The 22,509-nt window shown below is 33.9% G+C and overlaps 1 protein-coding gene across 5 annotated transcripts in view; it reads left to right on the top strand.

The window, feature by feature from the left end:
• PHF14 (PHD finger protein 14) overlaps positions 1–22,509 on the top strand; it is a 203,959-nt gene that overhangs the window by 65,190 nt on the left and 116,260 nt on the right. For all 5 annotated transcript variants that reach the window (XR_009215711.1, XM_032760474.2, XM_058446881.1 and 2 more), the window contains exons 9-14: positions 351–621; positions 918–1,024; positions 2,709–2,804; positions 4,615–4,718; positions 6,619–6,750; positions 16,170–16,338. Coding sequence is in view for 4 of the 5 variants with exons in the window: in XM_032760474.2 (XP_032616365.1) it covers positions 351–621; positions 918–1,024; positions 2,709–2,804; positions 4,615–4,718; positions 6,619–6,750; positions 16,170–16,338 (879 nt within the window). In the remaining variant the exon portion in view is untranslated. The remainder of the gene's footprint in view (positions 1–350; positions 622–917; positions 1,025–2,708; positions 2,805–4,614; positions 4,719–6,618; positions 6,751–16,169; positions 16,339–22,509) is intronic.

The raw sequence follows: 22,509 nt of genomic DNA, 5'->3' as shown, positions 1-22,509 counted from the left end.
TTTCAGTCTGTTCAAAGGATTTAGTCAGTTTGCCTATATTTAAAATATAATTTTATATACATTAAACCTATGGAGACAATAGCAGTTATTAAGAAGAGAAACTTCAGCTTAATTAGTTTCTCAAAACTCTGATTATAAGTTAGGACAGTTGTTACTAGGGGCAGATATAGTTTATTGTAACTCAAAAATTATACAGTATACCTTAAGGATCATTCATACCTATAATTTGCTTTGGTGTAAGAAGTTCTGATTATCTTTCTGTGAACATGGGAATAAAAACCAATGTAAAAATCTTAAGGAACATGTTTCATTTCATTATCTTTTAAAATTTGAATACATTTCTTTTATAGGCAAGGATCAATGCCCGGCTTCAGCAATATCGTGCCAAAGCAGAACTAGCTCGATCTACCAGACCCCAGGCCTGGGTTCCAAGGGAAAAATTGCCCAGACCACTCACCAGCAGTGCTTCAGCTATTCGTAAACTTATGCGGAAAGCAGAACTCATGGGGATCAGTACAGATATCTTTCCAGTGGACAATTCAGATACTAGTTCTAGTGTGGATGGAAGGAGAAAACATAAGCAACCAGCTCTCACTGCAGATTTTGTGAATTATTATTTTGGTCAGTATAGACACTGGTACTTACACATTTTCACTGAGAACAACTTGTTAATGAAAATGTTTGATATACTGTTAATTTTTAGAAATTTATTAGCCATGCTACATATATCATAGAGGAATGTTTATTTTCCTAATATGTTGTGGGTTTTTACAAAATTCTAGGTTCATTTATTTGTGAATATACTTAAAAGTTTTAAACTATGTAGATTTATCAATGTGATCATCTTTATAGCTAGTTTCTTCCTATGTCAGTTTTTACTTCCTACTAAAGTAAAATTGGATATTTCATTTAAATAGAGAGAAATATGCGCATGATTCAAATTCAGGAAAATATGGCTGAACAAAAGAATATAAAAGATAAATTAGAGAATGAACAAGAAAAGCTTCATGTAGAATATAATAAGGTAAGTTAGCTACAAAATATGCAACATAATGTGATAGATCTTACTGATGATTTCTTTTGTGAATGTATGGCATTTCTTTTATGTTTTATTTTTAATTTCTTCTGGAGCTCTTAGGCTCTTCCCTATAACTCCTACTCCTCATTAGCTTCATTATCATCACCGTCTCTTACTGAGCACTTTGTGTGCCAGGCATAATTTTGATCTCTTTACATGTGTTATTTTATTCCCAGCTTAACTTTATAGTGTAGGTTATAATCATTGCTTCCGTTTTCAGGGAGAAAACTGAATCCTGAAGAAGTTAAATAATTTGCCCAGGTTCACACAAGTAGTCAAGTCACAGACTTGACAAATGAAGTCAGTTGGTGTGAGGCCAACTCACCTGACTCTGTTCTCTATTTCCAACCAATAAAGATTGCTATAGAGCTTCACTTTCTAAGTGTGTAGAAAATTTAGAAACTTTTCTTTAAATTATTATTTACCTTGACTTATAATTTTTGGAATAAAAATTTCCAAATTTGAATTTTCATGTACCTCTTCATCCTAATGAGAAAAGATTCAAAAAGAAATATAAAAGCAAAATGTGGTTAAAATGTTATACCAAGTATAACTTGACATATAAAATGGGTATTGACTTACTGTTAGAAAACATTTTAAGTCATAAAAAAATAGTAGGAAGTATGTTTCCAATAATCAGCTACACTGTGTAGTAAAAAGAGTACCTGGAATTAGATTCAGAGGACTTGGGGATTCTTGCTAGTTCTGTGATCTTGGCCAACTCACAAAAACTCTATGATCCTTAGTTTTTTTCATTGGGAAAATAGTGGAAATACATCTTGATAGAGTCACAAGGATTAGTTAGCAGAATGTGATGTTATATAACAAACTGTAAAGGAAGGTATAAACGTAGTTATCATTATTAGTAAAAATGCCAGCAGAAAACAAAATGCTTACAGCAACAAATACTGCTGAATAATTGGATAGCCTTGTCTCTCAGTGGTATTGTGGCTTGAATATATTAAAAATATATGGAGGCTGAGTGCAGTGGCTCATGCCTGTAATCCCAGCACTTTGGGAGGCTGAGGCAGGTGGATCACCAGGTCAGGAGATCGAGACCATCCCAGGAGTTTGAGACCAGCCTGGCCAACATGGCAATACCCCGTCTCTACTAAAAATACAAAAGTTAGCTGGGCGTGGTGGAGGGCACCTGTAATCCCAGCTGCTCCAGAGGCTGAGGCAGGAGAATTGCTTGAACCCAGGAGGTGGTGGTTGCAGTGACACAAGATCATGCCACTGCACTCTAGCCTGGGCGACAGAGTGAGACTCCATCTCAAAAAAAAAAAAAAAAATAGATCGAGACCATCCTGGCCAACATGGTGAAACCCTGTCTCTACTAAAAATACAAAAATTAGCTGGGTGTGGTAGTACACACCTGTAGTCCCACCTACTGGGGAGACTGCAGCAGGAGAATCGCTTGAACCTCAGAGGTGGAGGTTGTAGTGAGCCGAGATCGTGTCACTGCATTCCAGCCTGGTGACAGAGTGAGACTCTGTCTCAAAAAAAAAAAAATATATATATATATATATATATATATATATATGTATATATATATATGAAATAGAAATGTAGATATTTCTTAAATTGTCAGATATTTTAATGAAGTTTACTAATTTGACTTACTTTGTAGCTATGTGAATCTTTAGAAGAACTACAAAACCTGAATGGAAAACTTCGAAGTGAAGGACAAGGAATATGGGCTTTACTAGGCAGAATCACAGGGCAGGTTAGTTTCTTTCCAATTGCTGTCTCCTTCGGTTCTTGCTCCCTATATGATTTTCAAAGAACAGATTTTTGATACAACTGTCATTTGACTGAAGAATTCTGTTTGATCAGGGCCTAATCCTTTGAGATAATGATTTCTGCTTGAAATACACCTAGAGCATTGGAAGCTGCCTGCTGAGAACCTCTAGTTTAATTTGGTTGTTTCAACAGCTATCTTGTGTAAAAAATTTTTTCATTTGCTCTAACTGATTGACCTGTCATTTGTGATGAAGCTTAAGACTCGAAGCATGAGTTTTTCCTACTACATTCTTTAACTTAGCAGTTTTAGATTCCTTGCCACATTTTTTTCTTTCCTGTCCTTATGCTGTATTTTTTTTTTCTATTCTTTGGATGTATAATTTAAAATTTAAAAAGGCAAACTAGAGATATTCATTTTTATGTTAATTTGGTTTTCAGCTGTATAAGAGATGGTTTTTTAAACTTTAATGTTAAAATGTATTTTTTCCCCGTCAACAGTAGCTGTGATCGTAGTTATTAAAAAAACTTTATTCATGAACACCTTGAGTCTGTTAAAGGTTTTGGTGTTGAATAATTATTGTTAGATGGAGTTCTTTGAATGCCTTTTTTAGTACTGTGTAAATAATTGATACATTAAGTTTTTTACAAATTTTTTTTTTTATATTTTTTAAGAATGATGGAGACCCACTGTTTGTGGTCCTTTCACTAAAAAGTAGTTTTATTTGTGAAGGAGCTTTTCGAGCAGATATTTTTCGTTATACTTTTTCTAGAGGTTTATGTAGAGTCAAATTCATCACACAGCTTGTGTAGATATTTTATGAAGTGATACATACTGATTTGTACTGTGCTATACCAGCTTTGAAGATGCTTTATGTGAAAAGAATGTGTGTGGCTTGTATCCTAAAGAATGTTTTAAAAGGTGAGAATTAGTAGTTGCCTCTGGGAGGATCAGCCTTTGTTCCTGTTAATAGGTTGGTTGATGGATTTTTGGAAGATTATGTTTTATACTTAATATTTAGAGGAGTTAATGTTGAGTATAAGGCTTTAGTTTATTTGCCAAGCTAGTATTATCTTTTGGCTTGATTTGCAAGTTTTTCTCATAAGAATCTCCTGTTTAAAATATTATCTACCATAAAAGACATTTTCATTTATTAAAAGACTTTTAACAGAGGTTTGCAAATTTCCTTTTGCAAATGTAAAATACACAGCAGAAGTAGAATTCATTTATACTGCTTGCATGACACTTTTTTTTCAGTTGGTTGAACAGATGTGGGCCCACCAGGCCACTGAGAAATGACTTTGATAGATGGTTGCTGTCTGAGAAGCCAGCATACTACAGATTAGTAGAAACCCAAAGAGAATCTCACTTGCTTTGTTGGAGAGTTTGGTCCAATAAGATAATTTTTCTAATTAACCTGTGGAGCACCAATATAGCTGGTGTGCTGAAGAAAATAAACGGCCTCAATATTCTTTTTGTCAAGTGTACTGTGTTTTGTTTTTTTAAAACCTCCTACATATGTGTCTTTGTCTTTCAAAGCTGAAGTAGAAGTTTAATTTTTATGTTTTAGTGTACCACTGAAAATTGATGAAAGTCTGTAATTATAGATTTCTAATGGAAATAACTATTAGAAAAAAAGCTCATTTTAATCCTTTTTGCCAATGTAAAATCTGGTAAAGCAGATTTCCCCCTAACAATCCTACTATATTTACTTGGCTGAGTGGCAATTAGAGGAAAATGTTGCTTTTCTTTCTTTCTTAAAAAATATATATACTACATTTGTTCAAATCAATAGAAGTTGAATATACCGGCAATTTTGCGAGCACCCAAGGAGAGAAAACCAAGTAAAAAAGAAGGAGGCACACAAAAGACATCTACTCTTCCTGCAGTACTCTATAGGCAAGTAATGAAATTAATAATGATAGAATAATGTTGTGTATTTTTTTAAACTGATATTTATTAGAAAGAAGATCCTGCAAATATTTGAGAATGAATTATGTCCATACCAGAATTTAATTTAAGTGCATTTGAAGTTCATTTTATCAAAGATGCATTCCAGTTTGAGTGATAGAGGAGATTTTTGTTGCTGTTTTAACCTAAACTCTATGGAAATGAGCAGTACTCTTTGGGGAATTAGAAAATTACTTTAGATAACATTATGGTTATTGTCTTAAATAATTAAAACAATATAACCGATGGGCATTTATATTTTATTTTACTTGAATGAATTGTAGAGTTTGTTTTTTAGATAGTGATGGGTATCATATATATACATAGAATGAATCTATTGCCTTTGTAGATAGTGGATAATGAAGGTAAGTTTTAATTTTGAGTTTCTACGCTTTTTTCTCTTGATGCTCAGTTGCAATCACGTTGTTTGCATAAGTATTTTTGTTTTTTACTTTCTTTGCTCAATATTTTCAGTGTTCACCATTATAGTAATTTTATTGTAGTCAAGACGTCTTTCCATAAATAAATAGGTTATGATCTCACTTTTTCCCAAATAATTTATATTAAGTGAGAGAAGTTTAGAAGATGCTGGTGTGTTTTTATGTGTGTGTGTGTGTATGTATGTGTGTGTATATTTATCTATGTATATGCATACATATATGTTATGCATGTGTAAATACATAAATATTCTTCTCAAAATTTCTTTCTCAGAAATAGTAGCAATAACAACAATATCAATCTCCATAACTACCTTCTGTTTTTTTGTTGGAGCTCCCTCTACAATTAATAGCAAATAACTTCTTCAAAGTGTGGGAAAAGCCCACATTGTCTTAGTGTACAATGTGTTAGCACATTCTCAGGCCAGCTTTTTCAAACACGGTTGGTTCATTTGGAACCATCAGGCAATATCACTATGCTTCTGACTTTTATGACTACAATTCGTTTTTGTTTCAGAATATATTTTAAGTGATTTTTCTTTTTTACTGAGACCAGGTACTGATTATTTATTTATTTATTTTGGCTTTGTGTGTGTGTGTGTGTGACTATTATCTAGGAGTATTTAAAAAAAAAAAACCTAACCATCATTGGTTTCTGTACATTCCAAATATAAATATACTTTAGATTTTCAGGTGATAGTACTTGTGTACGCAGGTGTAGTTAAATTGCCTTTTTGCATAAGAGAAGTTAGATTTCTGAGAAACCAAAAAATCCTAAAATAATAGTAACAATCACAAAATTCCACAATCTTTGCAATAAATATCAATTGATGTGTGCGTTTTAAATTTTTTTACTTTTGAATTTAATTAGTGTATTTTTAAAACTCAAAATCCAATATTGAAAAGAGACTCACGTATACTTGTAGTATATCTACATGTTGAAGACTCTTTGAAAGGTTTACAACTAATGGTAGGAAATAAACTACATTCTGTTTGTGAAGTAATTTTTTTATAGTTTTAGAAAATTGGAAAATTACTTTGTTCTATAATTTATGTGTCTAGAGAAAAAATGAACTAATGTGAAATGGGTTTTAAGTAATAATTTAAATTAAAATGAATATGATGTTGAGGATAAATACCTTATATATGTAATTCTTTAGAAGGTTTGACTCTAGTAATATTTAAATTTATACCAGATCCAAGCTATTTTTAACATTCTCAAAAGTATTTAGAACTAACAGTTACTGACATTGTAAAAAGATGTGTTAATGAAAGAAATTGTCTATCTCAACAGAAGAAATATTAAGTTAAATCAAGATGAAATTTTATAATTTAAAAAATATGCTATAAGTAAACCGCGTTTCACTATGATAATTATTATTGAAATCTTTACTTGCTGCCTTTATTAAAAGTTGTGGGATTTGTAAGAAGAACCATGATCAGCATCTTCTTTTATTGTGTGATACCTGTAAACTACATTACCATCTTGGATGTCTGGATCCTCCTCTTACAAGGATGCCAAGAAAGACCAAAAACAGTTATTGGTGAGTAAAATAGAGGAGATTTAGATGTTTGAATTGATTTACTCTCAGTTTCAGCAGTATAAGATGAAATATTATATTTGTTCATAATAAAGTATTTGGCACATTTTAAAATTGACTGTCATCAGTATTTATTATAGCATTATGTGACTAAATCTATAACAACTTTTTTGAGAAATGAATTTTTCATTAATTGTGGCTATTATCTTAGCAATAGTTTCTTTAAGGCATGAATTCTGTCCATTGCTTGTAATTCTCTTGTTTTATTGTTAAGAATTTCTCAAATGCTTTATTGTTGTTTTGAAATTGAATTTATCTAAAATTTGCCATCATACTATGCTTTTACTTGCAATTTAATATTTTATTTTTGGATTAGTGTCAAAGGCTTTACTTCTGGTATTTGGTATTTGTGCTAGTCATTTAAATTCAACCATTCTTTGAAATCTAGAAACATTTGATAAACATTTCTGAATTTTTTTTATTAATAAAAAAATAAGTTAACTTAGGCATGTCGAATCACTACAGACATTTGATAAAGGTTATAGTATCTATAATGAGTTTTATCCTTTTCTTAGTTTTACTCCAAGAAAGGGACAGATGTTCAGATTTTAATAGATTGATTCCTCATAGGAAGGAGAATATAGGAAATGGAAAACTTTGGAATGAACATGAATATTCTTTTTATACAAGTTACCTTTCCAGTTTCAGAAAAGAGTGAACCCCAAATTTTTAAATGGTAATCTCTACAAGAGGTGTGTGTGTTCCTCAAATACATTAGGCATATTTTTTGACCTCATTGTTTTATCACTTAAGGCTACCTCTGTTCATTTGATTAGGAAGCTGAAATTTTTTCACTATTTTCACATGATTGGTTTTTTATAGTGTTCTTTGTATCAGTTTGTTTTGAGATATTCATACTGGCCTGTTCTTTTGAAATAGAGTGGAATGTATTTATTATAGTTTTTCTGTGCTTCAGAAACTGCTATAGCATATTCAAATCCTAACAATGTTAATAAGCATCCTGGGTGAGTTTTTAAATTGAAAGCTAGTTTGGTAGTCTCCAGAGCCAGGATGTTTTGCCATGAACTTATATAGAGATATGCAGTTCTCTCCTTAAATGAAGTTATGGACCCTCCTGATACTGCTAAGCCTGCAGAGCTCTGGTTTCCAGCGTGTGAGAGTTTCTGCAGCTAAAACACACACACACACACACACACACACACAAAGGGAAATCATGTTCTTTGTAGCAACAAGGAGGCAGCTGGAGGCCATTATACTCAGTGAATTAACCCAGGAAAAGAAAACCAAATACTGCATGTTCTCACTTATAGGTGGAAGCTAAACACTGGATATTCATGGATGTAAAGATGGGGCCTACTAGAATGGGGAGGGAGGGAGGGGAGCAAGGCTTGAAAAACTGCTGGGTACTATACTCACTACCTGGGTGATAGGGATCATTCATATTCCAAACCTCAGTATCGTGCAATATACCCATGTAACAAACCTGTGCATGTACCCCCAATCTAAAATAAAAGTTGAAATTTAAAAAAAAAAGAAAAGAAAAGAAATAATGTACATAGCCTGAGGTGTTTTAGTGAGAGCACTTCTAAAAGGGCCTAAACAACTTAGAGCCTTTTCATTGGTGTTAGTGGTTTTTTTTTTTTCCATTTTTTATTATACTTTAGGTTTTAGGGTACATGTGCACAACGTGCAGGTTTGTTACATATGTATCCATGTGCCGTGTTGGTTTGCTGCACCCATTAACTCGTCATTTAGCATTAGGTATATCTCCTAATGCTGTCCCTCCCCCCTCCCCCCAACCCACAACAGTCCCCGGAGTGTGATGTTCCCCTTCCTGTGTCCGTAAGTTCTCATTGTTCAATTCCCACCTATGAGTGAGAACATAGTAAAAGTAGAAGTTAATGTTGTAGCATAGTGAAGCCTTTAATTTCTCCTTGTTTCTAGTGATCATATTTCCTTTGGCATCTAAGATCAACTTAGCTTTGGTTAACAGTTAACTGAGTGTATTAATTTTGGAGTGTGCAAGATTCAGAGAATTATGTTTTTTCTTTAGTGTACCTCAAATGTGGAAGGCAGTTTTTACTTTTTGCTTTTTAACATTTTCAGTTTATTTTTGAAGTTATACTAAAGATAATAAATACCCAAAACTTCACACTTTCTAAATATTTTGTCACATTTTACTATTATCTATACTATTAAGTCTGTTGCATCTGGATGGTAGAAAAAAAATGATAAACGCAGACTGAGTATCCCTTATCCAAAGTGCTTGGGACCAGAAGTGATTTGGATTTTGTTTTTGTTTTTATTTTGGAATATTTGCATTGTACCTACTGGTCGAGTATCCCAAATCTGAAAATCTGAAATCTGAAATGCTCCAATGAACATTGTCTTTGAATGTAATGTCAGTGCTCAAAAAATATTTGGATTTTGGAGCACTTCAGATTTTGGATTTTTGGATTTGGGATGCTCAACCTATGATAGTTGCTACTACACACCCTTTTCCCCATCCTGCATTCTGTGATGCCATGTTGATAATTTGAAATTGAAATTGCCATAGTTAGGAGTATTTGTACTGTAGAAATTACTAAATACTACATAATAGGGCTTTCCCCCCAGAGGGTCAAGTGTTAGACATTTATTAGCATATCACTGACTGACGTCTGCTTTAGACTCTACCTTGTTCTTACTAGTCCTTTCATTAGGGAAAGGGTCCTTTAATTTCTCCTTGTTTATAGTGATCAAATTTCCTTTGATCACTAGGGTCCTGTTACTGGACTCTTACTTGATGACTGTGCCTTAGTCTTCAGCTTAAACTTCCACAGGTCCCTCTGATATAATATTTCTGAATGGCTGGTTTATTTTTGCTATCTTTGTGTTTTGCAAGCCTGTGGTAACACCCTTACTACTAAATACCCCGTAAGCAAACTGTACCTAGAATTAATTACTATACAATCTGTTGCCTTCTCAGATATCATATTCTACTCTAATGACTATTTTAAGCACTTGCTATCCAGCCTTTTCTTCCAGTACCAGCAGTGTTTTCAAGGAGACACTAGTTCTAGATTTGGATGCTTTCTTCAGTCCATCCCAGAGTTCAGTGGACTGTGCTGGGCAGGTTAAGACATGTGACATCAAAGAAAAGATGGATACAGATACAGAAGTAATTATTGGTGGAGGGTAGGGAAGTTGAGTGAATTCACCTTGGACAGGCTTAGATATTTCAGTGATATAAGAGTCTATTGAGAGGGAAGAGACCTGGGATGATGATGGGCTCTTGAGAAGACAGCAGATGGTTGGTAACAACTTACTGTGGAAAAATCAAACTGACTTGCTGAGGCTGTGTAGCAAGAATGTTTAGTGCATAAGTAAATGTGATTATTTGATTTTTCTTGAATTGTGCTCTGCTGCCCAGGAGAAGGAGAGGGGAAAACTTAGGGGCTTCTTAAGTTGGGCCAGGGATGTGAAAAGCTAGTAAAGAATATTACTATTATTATTATTTTTTTTTTTTTTTGAGATGGAATCTTGCTCTATCGCCCAGGCTGGAGTGCAGTGGCGCAATCTCGGCTCACTGCAAGCTCCGCCTCCCAGGTTCACGCCATTCTCCTGCTTCAGCCTCTCCGAGTAGCTGGGACTACAGGCGCCCGCCACCACGCCCAGCTAATTTTTTGTATTTTTAGTAGAGACGGGGTTTCACCATGGTCTCGATCTCCTGACCTCGTGATCCGCCCACCTTGGCCTCCCAAAGTGCTGGGATTACAGGCGTGAGCCACCGCGCCCGGCCCGCTAGTAAAGAATATTATTAATAGGTGGGTGAAGAATTCCACAGAGAATAGAGAGGCTAGTGATGGTGTGATCTAGGTTCTATTTTGTTTGTACCTCTTTCTAGTATTTAAAATGCATTTTGTCTCATTTTTAGTTTATGTCATTTTGGTTTCTGTTGTTGTTTTTAAAAATATACAATCTCCACACTGCCTTAAATTCGAAGACACATTTGGTAGGATACAAATGGTACGGGCTTGATTTATTAGAGTAGTTCAAATAGTTAATCATCTCTTAATTTTAGAAGACTAATGTTATATTTCTGCCTCCACTCATCTGATTGGAACTTGTGTTGCATTTTCCAATTGTTTGAAGAATATTCTGAAACACATTATTTAACAGAGAATTGAGTAATATTGTATCCTTTTATTCCTTGGATATGTCTTTGTTTATTTTATGATGAAAAGAAAACACAAACCCTTCTAGGAATAGTTTACAGAGGGTTTTTTCCTTTGTTTTTCTTGATAATTTGTTCAATTAAATTTTTTTTATTGCCTCTTCTTCCCATTGACTGCTAGTAGGAATTCCAGCATTAGAATGGGGCATTTACTGTATATGAAATAACAGGTATATATCTGCTATTAAAGTTTTATACAGGTATTATAACTACAAAAATAATAAAATTTACAAGTTGAGTTAAATGTTGTTCCCTGCCCTTCAAAGAGATACCCATAATGCAGAAGTAGGAGGGACTGAGGTATTACTTGTCTGAGAATAATGATATTTGAGCCACCTCTTAAAGTTTTAGGTAGGCACCTGTCAAGACTTTCCTCTAAGTACAGGAGAAAACATGGCCAACAGCTTAGATATAAGAAAAAAAAAACTCTGGTGTGGGATCCTGAGTTCTTGATGACTGAAAAAGATAAATTGTGAAGGAGAAAAAAGTAAATCATGAATTATTTGGAATATGGAATGTTACTGGATTTATTGCAATATTGCATTTAAAGATTCATAAAATCACTTTTTTTTTTAACTTACACAAATAAAATTCTCTAAATTAGTACACTTTCTTTTTTTTTTTCTTTTTTGAGATGGAGTCTTGCTCTGTCACCCAGGCTGGAGTGCAGTGGCACGATCGCATCTCACTGCAACTTCCGCCTCCTGGGTTCAAGCAATTCTGCCTCAGCCTCCTGAGTAGCTGGGACTACAGGCAGGTGCCACCACGCCCGGCTAATTTTTTGTAGTTTTAGTAGAGATGGGGTTTCACCATGTTAGCCAGAATGGTCTCGATCTCCTGACCTCATGATCCGCCTGCCTTGGCCTCCCAAAGTGCTGGATTACAGGTGTGAGCCACTGTGCCTGGCTTAAATTAGTACACTTTCTTGTCTAAGCACTATTAAACATTTTTCTTTAGTAACTAAGATTCTGAAATCCCATTGGGTCATCATTCTGATTATAGGTTGTAGTTGCATGGTGCTAGAAACATATAGAAGGTATAGAAACTGGAGAAAAGGCCAGATGCAGTGGCTCAAGTCTGTAAACCCAGCACTTTGGGAGGCTGAGGCGGGTGGATCACTTGAGGTCAGGAGTTCAAGACCAACATGATGAAACCCTGTCTCTACTAAAAATACAAAAATTAGCTAGGAATGGTGGTGGGGACTCGTAATCCCTGCTACTCAGGAGGCTGAGGTAGAGAATTGCTTAAACCTGGGAGGCTGAGGCTACAATGAGCAGAGATTGCACCAGTGCACTCCAGTCTGGGCGACAGAGTGAGACTCTGTCTCAAAAAAAAGACAGAAAAAGAGGAGGGAGGGCGGGAGGGAGGGAAAGAAGGAAGGAAAGAAGGGAGGGAGGGAGGATGGGAAAAAGGGAGGGAGGGAGGATGGGAAAAAGAGAGGAAGGAAGGGAGGAAAGAAGGGAGGGAGGAAGGAAGGAAAGGAAGGGAAGGGAGAGGGAGGGGGAGGAAGAAGGAGGGAGGGGAAGGGAGGAAGGGAAAAGAGAAAAACCTCTTGGTATTTCAACATGAAAATTATTCTGTTGCATAAATTCCTGACATGGATTTTTATTATACTTTAAATTTTTAATTGGCTTGGATGAATTAAAAGGTTAAGATTATCTTCAGTATTGTCCATGGGAATTATAAATTTTAGGACTCTATTCTCTAATACAGCGTGCGAAGTAAAAATATACAGAATTAAGGTGAGTTTAGCTAAATTAATAGATCATAGCAGTTTAGTGGATTATTGAAAGAAGCCAGGTATATATTTGACTTTAGGAAAGATAATCATGATTTTCCTTAAAATATTATTTGATTTCAGCCAGGCGTGATGGCTCACGCCTGAAATCTCAGCACTTTGGGAGGGCGCGGCAGGTGGATCACAAGGTCAGGAGTTCAAGACCAGCCTGGCCAACATGGTGAAACCCCATTTCTACTAAAAATACAAAAATTAGCTGGGCATGGTGGCAGGCGCCTGTAACCCCAGCTACTCGGGAGGCTGAGGCAGAGAATTGCTTGAACCCGGGAGATGGAGGTTACAGTGAGCCTTAGATCATGCCACTGCACTCCAGCCTGGGCAACAGAGCAAGACTCTGTCTCAAAAAAAAGAAAAAAAGAATTATTTGATTTCATTGAATTAGACAGGCCATGGCTTTATTCTAGGTTATTATTTCTTAGCATCTTGTGTACCAATTAATGTAGCAGAAACACTTTTACATATCTTAAAGGATATTTATAAGATGAAGACTGTAGTGTTTAATAGATTGTTGAAGAATCACTAATAAGTATTATGTCCATAATACTCTTGTAGTCTACTCAGTGTAGACTCTTATCTACTGCAACAATCACGTGGCAGTTGTCTTGAAATAGGAATGGATATATTCTGCATTGGCAGTTACATTTGTTTTGATTTTTTGAGTTGTTCAGTGTTTTGTGGTGTTCAGGGTGTAACATTTCTATTTTCTGGGAATTAGAGAGCCAAATTTCTTTGTCACCTAACTGTATTATTTATAGTGGGGATGGAAATGAACATAAGAATAAAGAATGTCCTGACAAGGGTAATTGCTACCGAAAGAGAAGCAAAGGGGAAATATTTCAGTTTTTTTAAAAAACAAAACAATGATTTATCTGAAAAGGTACTTGCTTCTATACCTAGGGGATTTAGATAACATTATGTTTGCCTGTTATTTGAATAGACAGTCAACATATTTTAAAAGTAAATTAGAGCCTGGCGCAGTGGCTCACACCTGTAATCCCAGCACTTTGGAAGGCTGAGGAGGGCGGATCACCTGAGGTCAGGAGTTTGAGATGAGCTTGGCCAACATATAGTGAAACCCTGTCTCTACTAAAAAATCCAAAATTAACTGTGCATAGTGGCACACGCATGTAGTCCCAGCTACTTAGGAAGCTGAGGCAGGAGAATCGCTTGAATGGGGAAGGTGGAGGTTGCAGTGAGCCGAGATTGTGCCACTGGACTCCAGCCTGGGCGACTTAGCAAGACTGTGTCTCAAAAAAAAAAAAAAAAAAAAAAAAAATGTAAATTAGAACTGTTTGAGAAACTGACTACATTTCACTCAACTGCTAGAAATGATCAGTTAGCATTAAGATTATAATTTAATGCTGAAAAGTGAAGCAATGTGCCTTTTTGTAATATAATTTGATAATTTCTCTAGTCATTTGTTTTTAAGGCTGTTGGATTTATTATTAGTTAACTAACAATATCTAACATTTCTGGGGTTTTCACAGTTCTGCTAATAAAGTCAGAATATACTTATCATTTCAATTCTGAGATTCTGTAAGGTGTGTATTTTCTCTTACCAGTCCTTGATGTTTTCATATGGGACAAATGCAGGAGCAATTTAGTATATTCGTTTAGTTGTATCTTTGTTAATGATGGTAATGTGACAATCTAGGGGATAACGTGCTAGCTATATTTACATGAAGTGTAGCAATAGATACATAAAAGTTTTCTGAGTAATACATGATTATGTACATTTTTGTTTTGCTTTCACTGATCGGTATTTCTAGTGCTAAAAGTTTTGCTAACCTATTCTTAAATAATTGGAAATTTTAAGATATTTAAATTAATACGTTAAGGATTAATTTGTATTTTAGGAATAATATCTTTGCATTAACAAAACAAATGGTACTTGGTATTTAACTCTTGTTGGAGTTCAAAATTTAAAGCTGTCACTTTGACAATTAAATATTAGTTTAATAAGTTTACAGTATTAGTGAAAGATGTGAATTTTGGTGGAACATGAAATCAAATCATAAATCTTTGAAAATACTTGCTATGAGAATTATAAGCTACATTCAAATATACTGATGTGAACATATATAAACTAAATATCAAATACAATTTTCAGATTATAATCATATTTATTAAGAGAATACTATCAAACTTTTGGAGAATTTGCTTTTGATCACTTTTACATTTGAAGAAAATATGAGTAAAAATTTACTTTTAACAACTGGTTTTAACTTTTTGAAATGGTCCTTTATGATTGACAATATAAAGATTTCCAGCAGTTGTTGTTTAGATTTCTGCTGTCTAAATGTTAGCCACTGGCCACATATGGCTATTTAAATTTAAATCAATTAATATTAAAATTAGAAATTTTCTCAGTGGTATTTGCCACATTTCAAGTGCTCGGTAACCATCTGTGGCTAGTGGCCACTGTTCTAGACATCACAGATATGTAGATAATCCTAATATTATAAAAAGTTCTGTTGGATACCACTTGTCTAAAGTTTTAGTTTCAATTAATTTTTAATATTACCCATATTAAAATTCTTTATAAATGCTACTTTAACAAATTCCTTTGGTAAATAAATATATATTTCTTCTTTTAGAAGTAGTAGGGGCCACCAACTAACATGACCTTTTTTTCCCCCAACACTTCTTGGAGTCTGTTTCTATAGTTTCTTTAAGTAGTATATTCAGCACAACTTGTCATTGACTACAATTAAAAGATATGATAACTGTGACAAGGAGTAGTGTTAGGGTCCCTGAAGGACTTCGATTTTCAGGTATCACAGTATATGTCATTTAAAGAAAAGTCATGCTTTCCAAAGGTAAATTGTTATTATTTAAGACAGGGTCTTGCTCATGTTACCTAGGCTGGAGTGCAGTGTTGCGATCATGGCTCACTGCAGCCTCGACCTCCTGGGCTCGAGTGACCTTTTCACTTCAGCTTCCTGAGTAGCTGCGATTATAGGCGTGTGCCACCAAGCCTGGCTAATTTTCTATTTTTTTGTGAAGACAGTGTCTCATTATGTTATGAGCAATCATCCTGCCTCAGTCTCCTGAAGTGCTGGGATTATGCGTGTGAGCCACTGCAGCTGGCGAAACCACCTTTTTAATCAGTATTGAATCTCATGTTGGTTCATTTAAACATACAGCATTGTTAAATGTGTTCTTATACTTACAGGATACATTAAATTGCCTTAAATATTATATTCACAGTAGTCACTCTTAGAGGAGTTATTTCTGAATGTTTTTTCATTATGTACCCTGTAATCACATTACCTGTGTATATTTTTATGTATTATTCTTGTACCTGGATTTTGTATTTATAAAAACTATATCTAAAGCCAGAAGATAATAATAAATACATGACTTAAATTTTTCCCCTTTATGTAGGCAGTGCTCAGAATGTGACCAGGCAGGGAGCAGTGACATGGAAGCAGACATGGCCATGGAAACCCTACCAGATGGAACCAAACGATCAAGGAGGCAGATTAAGGAACCAGTGAAATTTGTTCCACAGGATGTGCCACCAGAACCCAAGAAGATTCCGATAAGAAACACGGTAGTTTATTTTCTATTTAACATAAGCATCATACAATTCTGAGGCCAAAATTTAAGAGGATGAGAAAGACACAGGGCAAACATATACTCAGAAGTCAAAGAAAAAGACATCTATTGGTTATTCTTAACAATTTTTTTTCTATATTATGAAATATACCACATGCTTACCTGAGTGTTTGTAGTTTATATTTTGTCGGAGGCATAATATAATGAACACACCAGAGCATCCATCACTCACCTTAAAAGATAGACCATTCCCAAAGCTTTAGAAGTTTCCTGTAAACCCGACAATCTCATCTTTATCTGTCTAGCCCAGAGGCCACCTCTTTACTCAGCTTTACATTTCTCATTCACTTCTTTTTCTTTATAGAAGAGGTTTACACTCTAAATCTATGTACTTATAAATAATACATGGTTTTTGTAGGTTTTGAATTTCATATGAATGGAATCAAATGTTTTTCTCTGGTAATTTGATATTTTGACCAAAATTATGTTGATTTGATTCAGACATGCTGATCCATGTAGTTGTAGTTTATTTATTGTCACTAATGTATAGTTTTCTATGGAAAGAATAGATTATTACCTAGTTTTTGTTTTGCTTTGTTGATGGGCAGTTAGGTTGTTTTCATGTTTTTCTATTCTGTACAGCTTTGTTTAAAATGTTCCTATAAATATCGCCTGCAGCATGGTAACAAGGAGTTTGTGTATGTATTAAGGTGTAGATTTGCTAAGTTACAGACTATCTGCATCTTCAGTTTTGCTAGATAACTGCAATTGTTTTCCAAACCAGTTCACACTCATACCAGCAATGGATAATGTTTCTGTTGCTTCACAAACTTTTGTCCAGTGTTTTAATGCTTTCCAGTGTGATGCAGGGAAAATAGTATATTGACATTTTATGTTGCATTTCTCTCAGTACTAATGATTTTGAGCATTTATTTACATATTTTTGGTAAATTGTATTTCCTTTTCTGGAAAATGTGTATGCAAGCCGTTCACCAATTTTTCTGTTGGGGTGTTTACCTTTTTCTCATTGCAAGTTCTTTGAGGCCAGGTTTTAAAGAGTTTCTTCTGGGGAAATCATTTATGTTCATTTTTACCAGGTACCTTGGAGGGGCCTCTACCAACTTGAGAATATTTTAAATAAAAGTTTGGTGTGTATGTTTTCTATTACATCAGGAGTGTAAATTTCAAACCTTTAAGTGCTGGCTTACAGTTATGAATTCTTAGGGCATACTTTCCTTGCTTGAGCCGAGGCAGGCACTTTTCAAAAATCTTTCTTTCCACAAGGGAGATATAAAGATATTTTTAGGGTTAGTTGTCATCATTTGTTTTGTTACCTGTTTCATTTTAAAGAGTCTTTAATTTTTTCCTTAAAGTAACAGTTTTCTCAAAAAAAATTTTTTTAATCTGTATTAACCTCCTATATTATAATCACTTAAAAGATCTTATTTAGGAGAATTCAGCTTGATTTTTTAAATCAGTTTTGTGTTATGGGCTCATATAAAATTGATGAGGCAAATCTGAGAATTGTTATCTGTTAGATAATTGAAATAGTTTATTTTGGGTGCTCTAAGTAGATCAACTTGAAATAGTTTTTATTTGTAGTTTCAACTGTTTATAACTCTTTTTTTAGGCTTCAAAAATATATTTTGTTTATAAGGGAACTAGAGAGACTTTTCCTTTGTTAAATAAGCCTGCTAGTTTCTATTTCTAAAATATTTTCTATAATTGTTTGAAAATGGTAACTACAGTTATTCTTAAGATCTTAGAGAAGAGTTATGTCTTAGAGAAGACATATGTCTGTCTACAAAGATTATCCTCTTATGAAACGTTATTTTTCCAGTTTGTTTATTGTTTCAAGAAAGCCTTGTGACTAGTATTATCATCCTTAACTTTGGAGTTATCATATAGAGGGAAATTATTTATATTACAGTGATATTTTTGTTGCCCATAATTCAGTATTACTTGAGATAAAAGAGAACTCTTTAATACTAAAGGATCCTTCTATTTTTTTTCTCACCTTTACTGGTCTGCATTTTTATCCTAGAATTATAAGGAAGTTTTAAAATTTGCTAATGTAATTCCATTCCTTTCATGTTTTCTTGTTTAAAAGTTTTAGACATATTACAGATTTTGGTCAGTGAAACACCAGGAAAAGAGTCCATGACCAGTAATTTCAGGAAATGCAGTGTGATTATTTTCTTACTTGTAGAAATTCCAATGCATGTTGAAGCTCCAAAAAAAATCTTAATATTTAGAAACAGGATTACTTTTATCTATTCTTTTTCTTAACTTGTTTTTATCAGAAAAGCATTTTTGTAAGACACTTTTTTTTTTTTTTTTTTTTTTTTTTTGGTAGCGTAGAGTACTGTGTGGTGCGAAGTTTGGAAATGATGCTCCAGAGACGACCGATTAGTTGCATTAGGACCATCTTGGGTTATTTGTTGAAATGTAGACTTTGGACCCACCCTAGAGCTAGTATAGACTTTAGACCCATTCTGGAATTAATGAATTAGAATTTATGGGGTTTGACTAAGCAGATTTCTTAGGTACTATGCTTATACTAAATAAAAGTTGAAAGTAACTACTAATGGTGATTACCTTTCCTCTTTCCCTCTCATCTTTTCTGCCTGCCTTCCAACAATCCATTCAGAAAACCAGACAATTGGTGTGAGGTATCATACTAAACTGTTCAAGGAATGTAGGAATGAGAGATACAGAAGAGAGTGGTCAGTCATTTTGATCTTGATCTTACCGTTTATGCTGAGTTCCTGTTGTTACCTTAAGTTTTTACTTATTTCTGTTTCAGAGTTGTATTTATCTTTTTTAATCAATAGGTAGTATGGTGAAAAATAAGGTGTTCTAGTTGTGTTTCTTAGAATAGTGTTAATTATGAGAGACCAGGCATACAACAGCTTACTAACTTGTGTAAATACCTTTTGCAATATATAACTAATTTTTCTCTCCCGTTGTTAACATTTTTAAACTATTGCTCCCAATATCCTCCTACTTACACTTTTATTTCAGCACATGTATTACAATTGGGAACATTCTGTCTTGAAATACGTTATTATAGTATTTTTATTTTTGTCAGTTTTTCATTTTTCCTGCCATAAATTGATCAAAGTATAATTTGTTTTTGTGTTAGTCTTATTATTCTATCATGATTTTGAAGAAAATTTTACCTTCATGACATACATAGGGCAGTCATGACATACCCCAAGCTCATGGACCTGAACTCCTGGCAGACAGCAACTGCCCTGTTTACCACAGAAGAATGGGTCCCGTTCTTCGTATGTTGCATCATTGAAACTATAGAATTATTGTAAAGGCAGCCTAAGATAGCTCTGTTTAATAAGTACTTTGTTATTTAGACATTTTCTCTGCATTTTTTTCTATGTGGAAACTTTTTACTTACTTTTAGGCAAAGAAATTAATTTTGAAGAAAATATAAATTAGCTTACCCATATCCCTTTTGAAGTTACTTTAAAATTGATGTTTATACTTGTGGACATATTCTGATACTCTAATGTAACTCGAAAGCTTTCAGATTTTCTTTTTGCTTTCTTTGCACCGTATGTCATGTAGTGACATTTCATCTTTTATAGAAGTGCCAAAGGACTTGTTGGGACCTGTCTTTCCATTGTTCTTACACACATGCATGCATCATCTACTCTTTCTGAAGTTCTGAGATCTTTCTTCCTGACTTACAAATTCTGGTTGTGTTTTGTATATTTTCTTTTTTGCAAAATAAATGCAATAAATAGTCAAAATGCTTTTTAGCAGCTTTGACTGAAAACCATATTGTTTTTCAGGATGCATTATTTCTTTTAGATCATTATTTCAGAAGGGGATTTAAACACATTTAATTGTTTTTCCATTGCACTTAACAATGTGAGCCACTAGCCTGTTCTAAGTGGCAGTCTTTATTTGAGAGATAATCAAATATCCTAGAGCCTATTTTTATTACATTTATGTTTTAACTAATTTTATGCATATACTAAGTACCTATTTAATAATGCTTAAGCTTAAGTCTTGAGAATCTGAAAATATGAGATATGTTTCATATACATATTTTTTAGGTGCTAGTTTAGGAAAAATGTTGAAGCATTTGGATTCAGTTCTATTGAAGTGACTAAAGGTTACTGTACATTATGTTCATATTTATTTTACTCATTCTTATACTAACTGAATTATTACAGTTCTGGGACAGAAGGGTTATTTGTGGGGACTTTACATACCAGAGTTTTCTATTATCAGACTCAAGGTGACCTCTGAGGTACGAGTCAGATTATAAAACCTCTATCTGTCATAGATTCTTAGAAGAAACCCTGGCAAACAGTTTTTGTAGTGAACTAGAACTCACTTTGGCTACTTGGAAGAGATCTACTCTGTGTGTGTCCTTAGCTCAAGTAATCTTATTCAGAACCCTGAGACTCCTGTTTTGCTTTTTGCCTCTTGGAAATCCATCACTTTTATTTATTCCCAGGAGTATGAAATAAAGATGAGAATAGGTGGAGCTTTCAAGACTTTCCTTATTTTGTATATACCATTATCTCTGAGAAGGTTTTTATAGCAACACTTACTTGTCATGTAGAATACATATTTTATTATATATCGTTAGACCCATAGTTATTTCAGTTTATAGTAGTTAAGACAAATTGGTCATGATTTTCTTTTTATTCTCCCATATATTTTCATAACCCTGTTAACATAAGCTAAATTAGATAAAAAGAAACTCTGCAGTCAATTGACCAAAGGGAAAGCACTCACTTTTGGTGACTGCCATTCCATCGGTTGTTTACTGGTAGCCAACAGAAACAGATGACACCTTGTTCATAATTTGTTTTTTGTATATGGCAGTTTTCTTTGAATATTTCATGAACTTTAACTTGTTTTCAATATAGTTTCATAATTGAAAGACAAATATTTTTAGGAATTATGTATATGTATAATTTTATATTTTTTAGAAATTATATATATTTTATTATATATTGCTACATATATACTATACATATAATTTTATATTCTTAGGAATTATATATTTATATATATTAGAATAAATTTTATATTGAAGCATTTTTGAATAGCTGCCAGAAAGCTACTGGGATTTATTCCCCAGCATAAATCTAATGCTATTTAGCTTAACAGAGGTTTTCAAAGGTTGACTTAATTGTCCTAATTAACATTGATTTTGGAATTTTGCCCATGAATAAGCATGTTCTATTTTTACATAGAAGTTACAGAGGGAAGCATTTCTTATGATTCATCTAACCATATGTGACTTACTTTAATTATTAATTTGTATAAATATTGATTTGTCAACAAAAACACAAGTGTTAAATTTAGTGACCTGGTCACAAGTGAATATGTGAAGCCTAGTTTAGTGATATCAAAGATGTTAAGGTACTGACTCTTTTAGTTTTAAATTTAGTTCATTTGCCAAATGAATCATGCATTTGACTTGATTGCAAATTAAAATATCCTCAGCTCTAAAGAATTAATTAAAATACATTACATGTTTTTTAGTCCAAATGATGGAGAAGTTAGAGCAATGTTTAATTATTTGTTTTTGATGAATAAACTATTTATTTACTTATTTTTATTTTTATTTTTTTGAGACAGAGTCTCACTCTGTTGCCCAGGCTGGAGTGCAGTGGTGTGATCTTGGTTCACTGCAACCTCCGCCTCCCAGGATCGAGTGATTCTCATGCCTCAGCCTCCTGGGTAGCTGGGATTACAGGCATACACCACCACGTCCGGCTGAGTTTTGTATTTTAGTAGAGATGAGATTTCGCCGTGTTGGCCAGGCTGGTTTCAAACTCCTTACCTCAGGTGATCCACCCTCCTCGGCCTCCCAAAGTACTGAGATCACAGGCCTGAGCCACTGTGCCCGGCCTGAATAAACTATTTAAAAGTTGCCTGCTAGTTAAGATAATTTTACACCTTTTCAGTTTAAATACATTGTCTCTAATACCATGCCAGTCTCTTCTAGGGATTTTTTTAATCACCTCTTTTCAAGTAAGTTTATCACGGACAGATTACGAGCAAGGTGATTTAAGCAGCTCAGGTTGTAATTGTTCCCTAGCTAAATCAAGTTCTTAAAAAAAAAAAACAAAAAACAGAAAAAATTGGAATGTGTCAAGATTTGGAATGCATTGTAAACTTT

This window comes from Hylobates moloch, unplaced genomic scaffold (assembly GCF_009828535.3).
Source record: "Hylobates moloch isolate HMO894 unplaced genomic scaffold, HMol_V3 SCAFFOLD_1, whole genome shotgun sequence".
Lineage (NCBI taxonomy): Eukaryota > Metazoa > Chordata > Mammalia > Primates > Hylobatidae > Hylobates > Hylobates moloch.
This window is presented reverse-complemented; position numbering and strand designations above follow the sequence as displayed.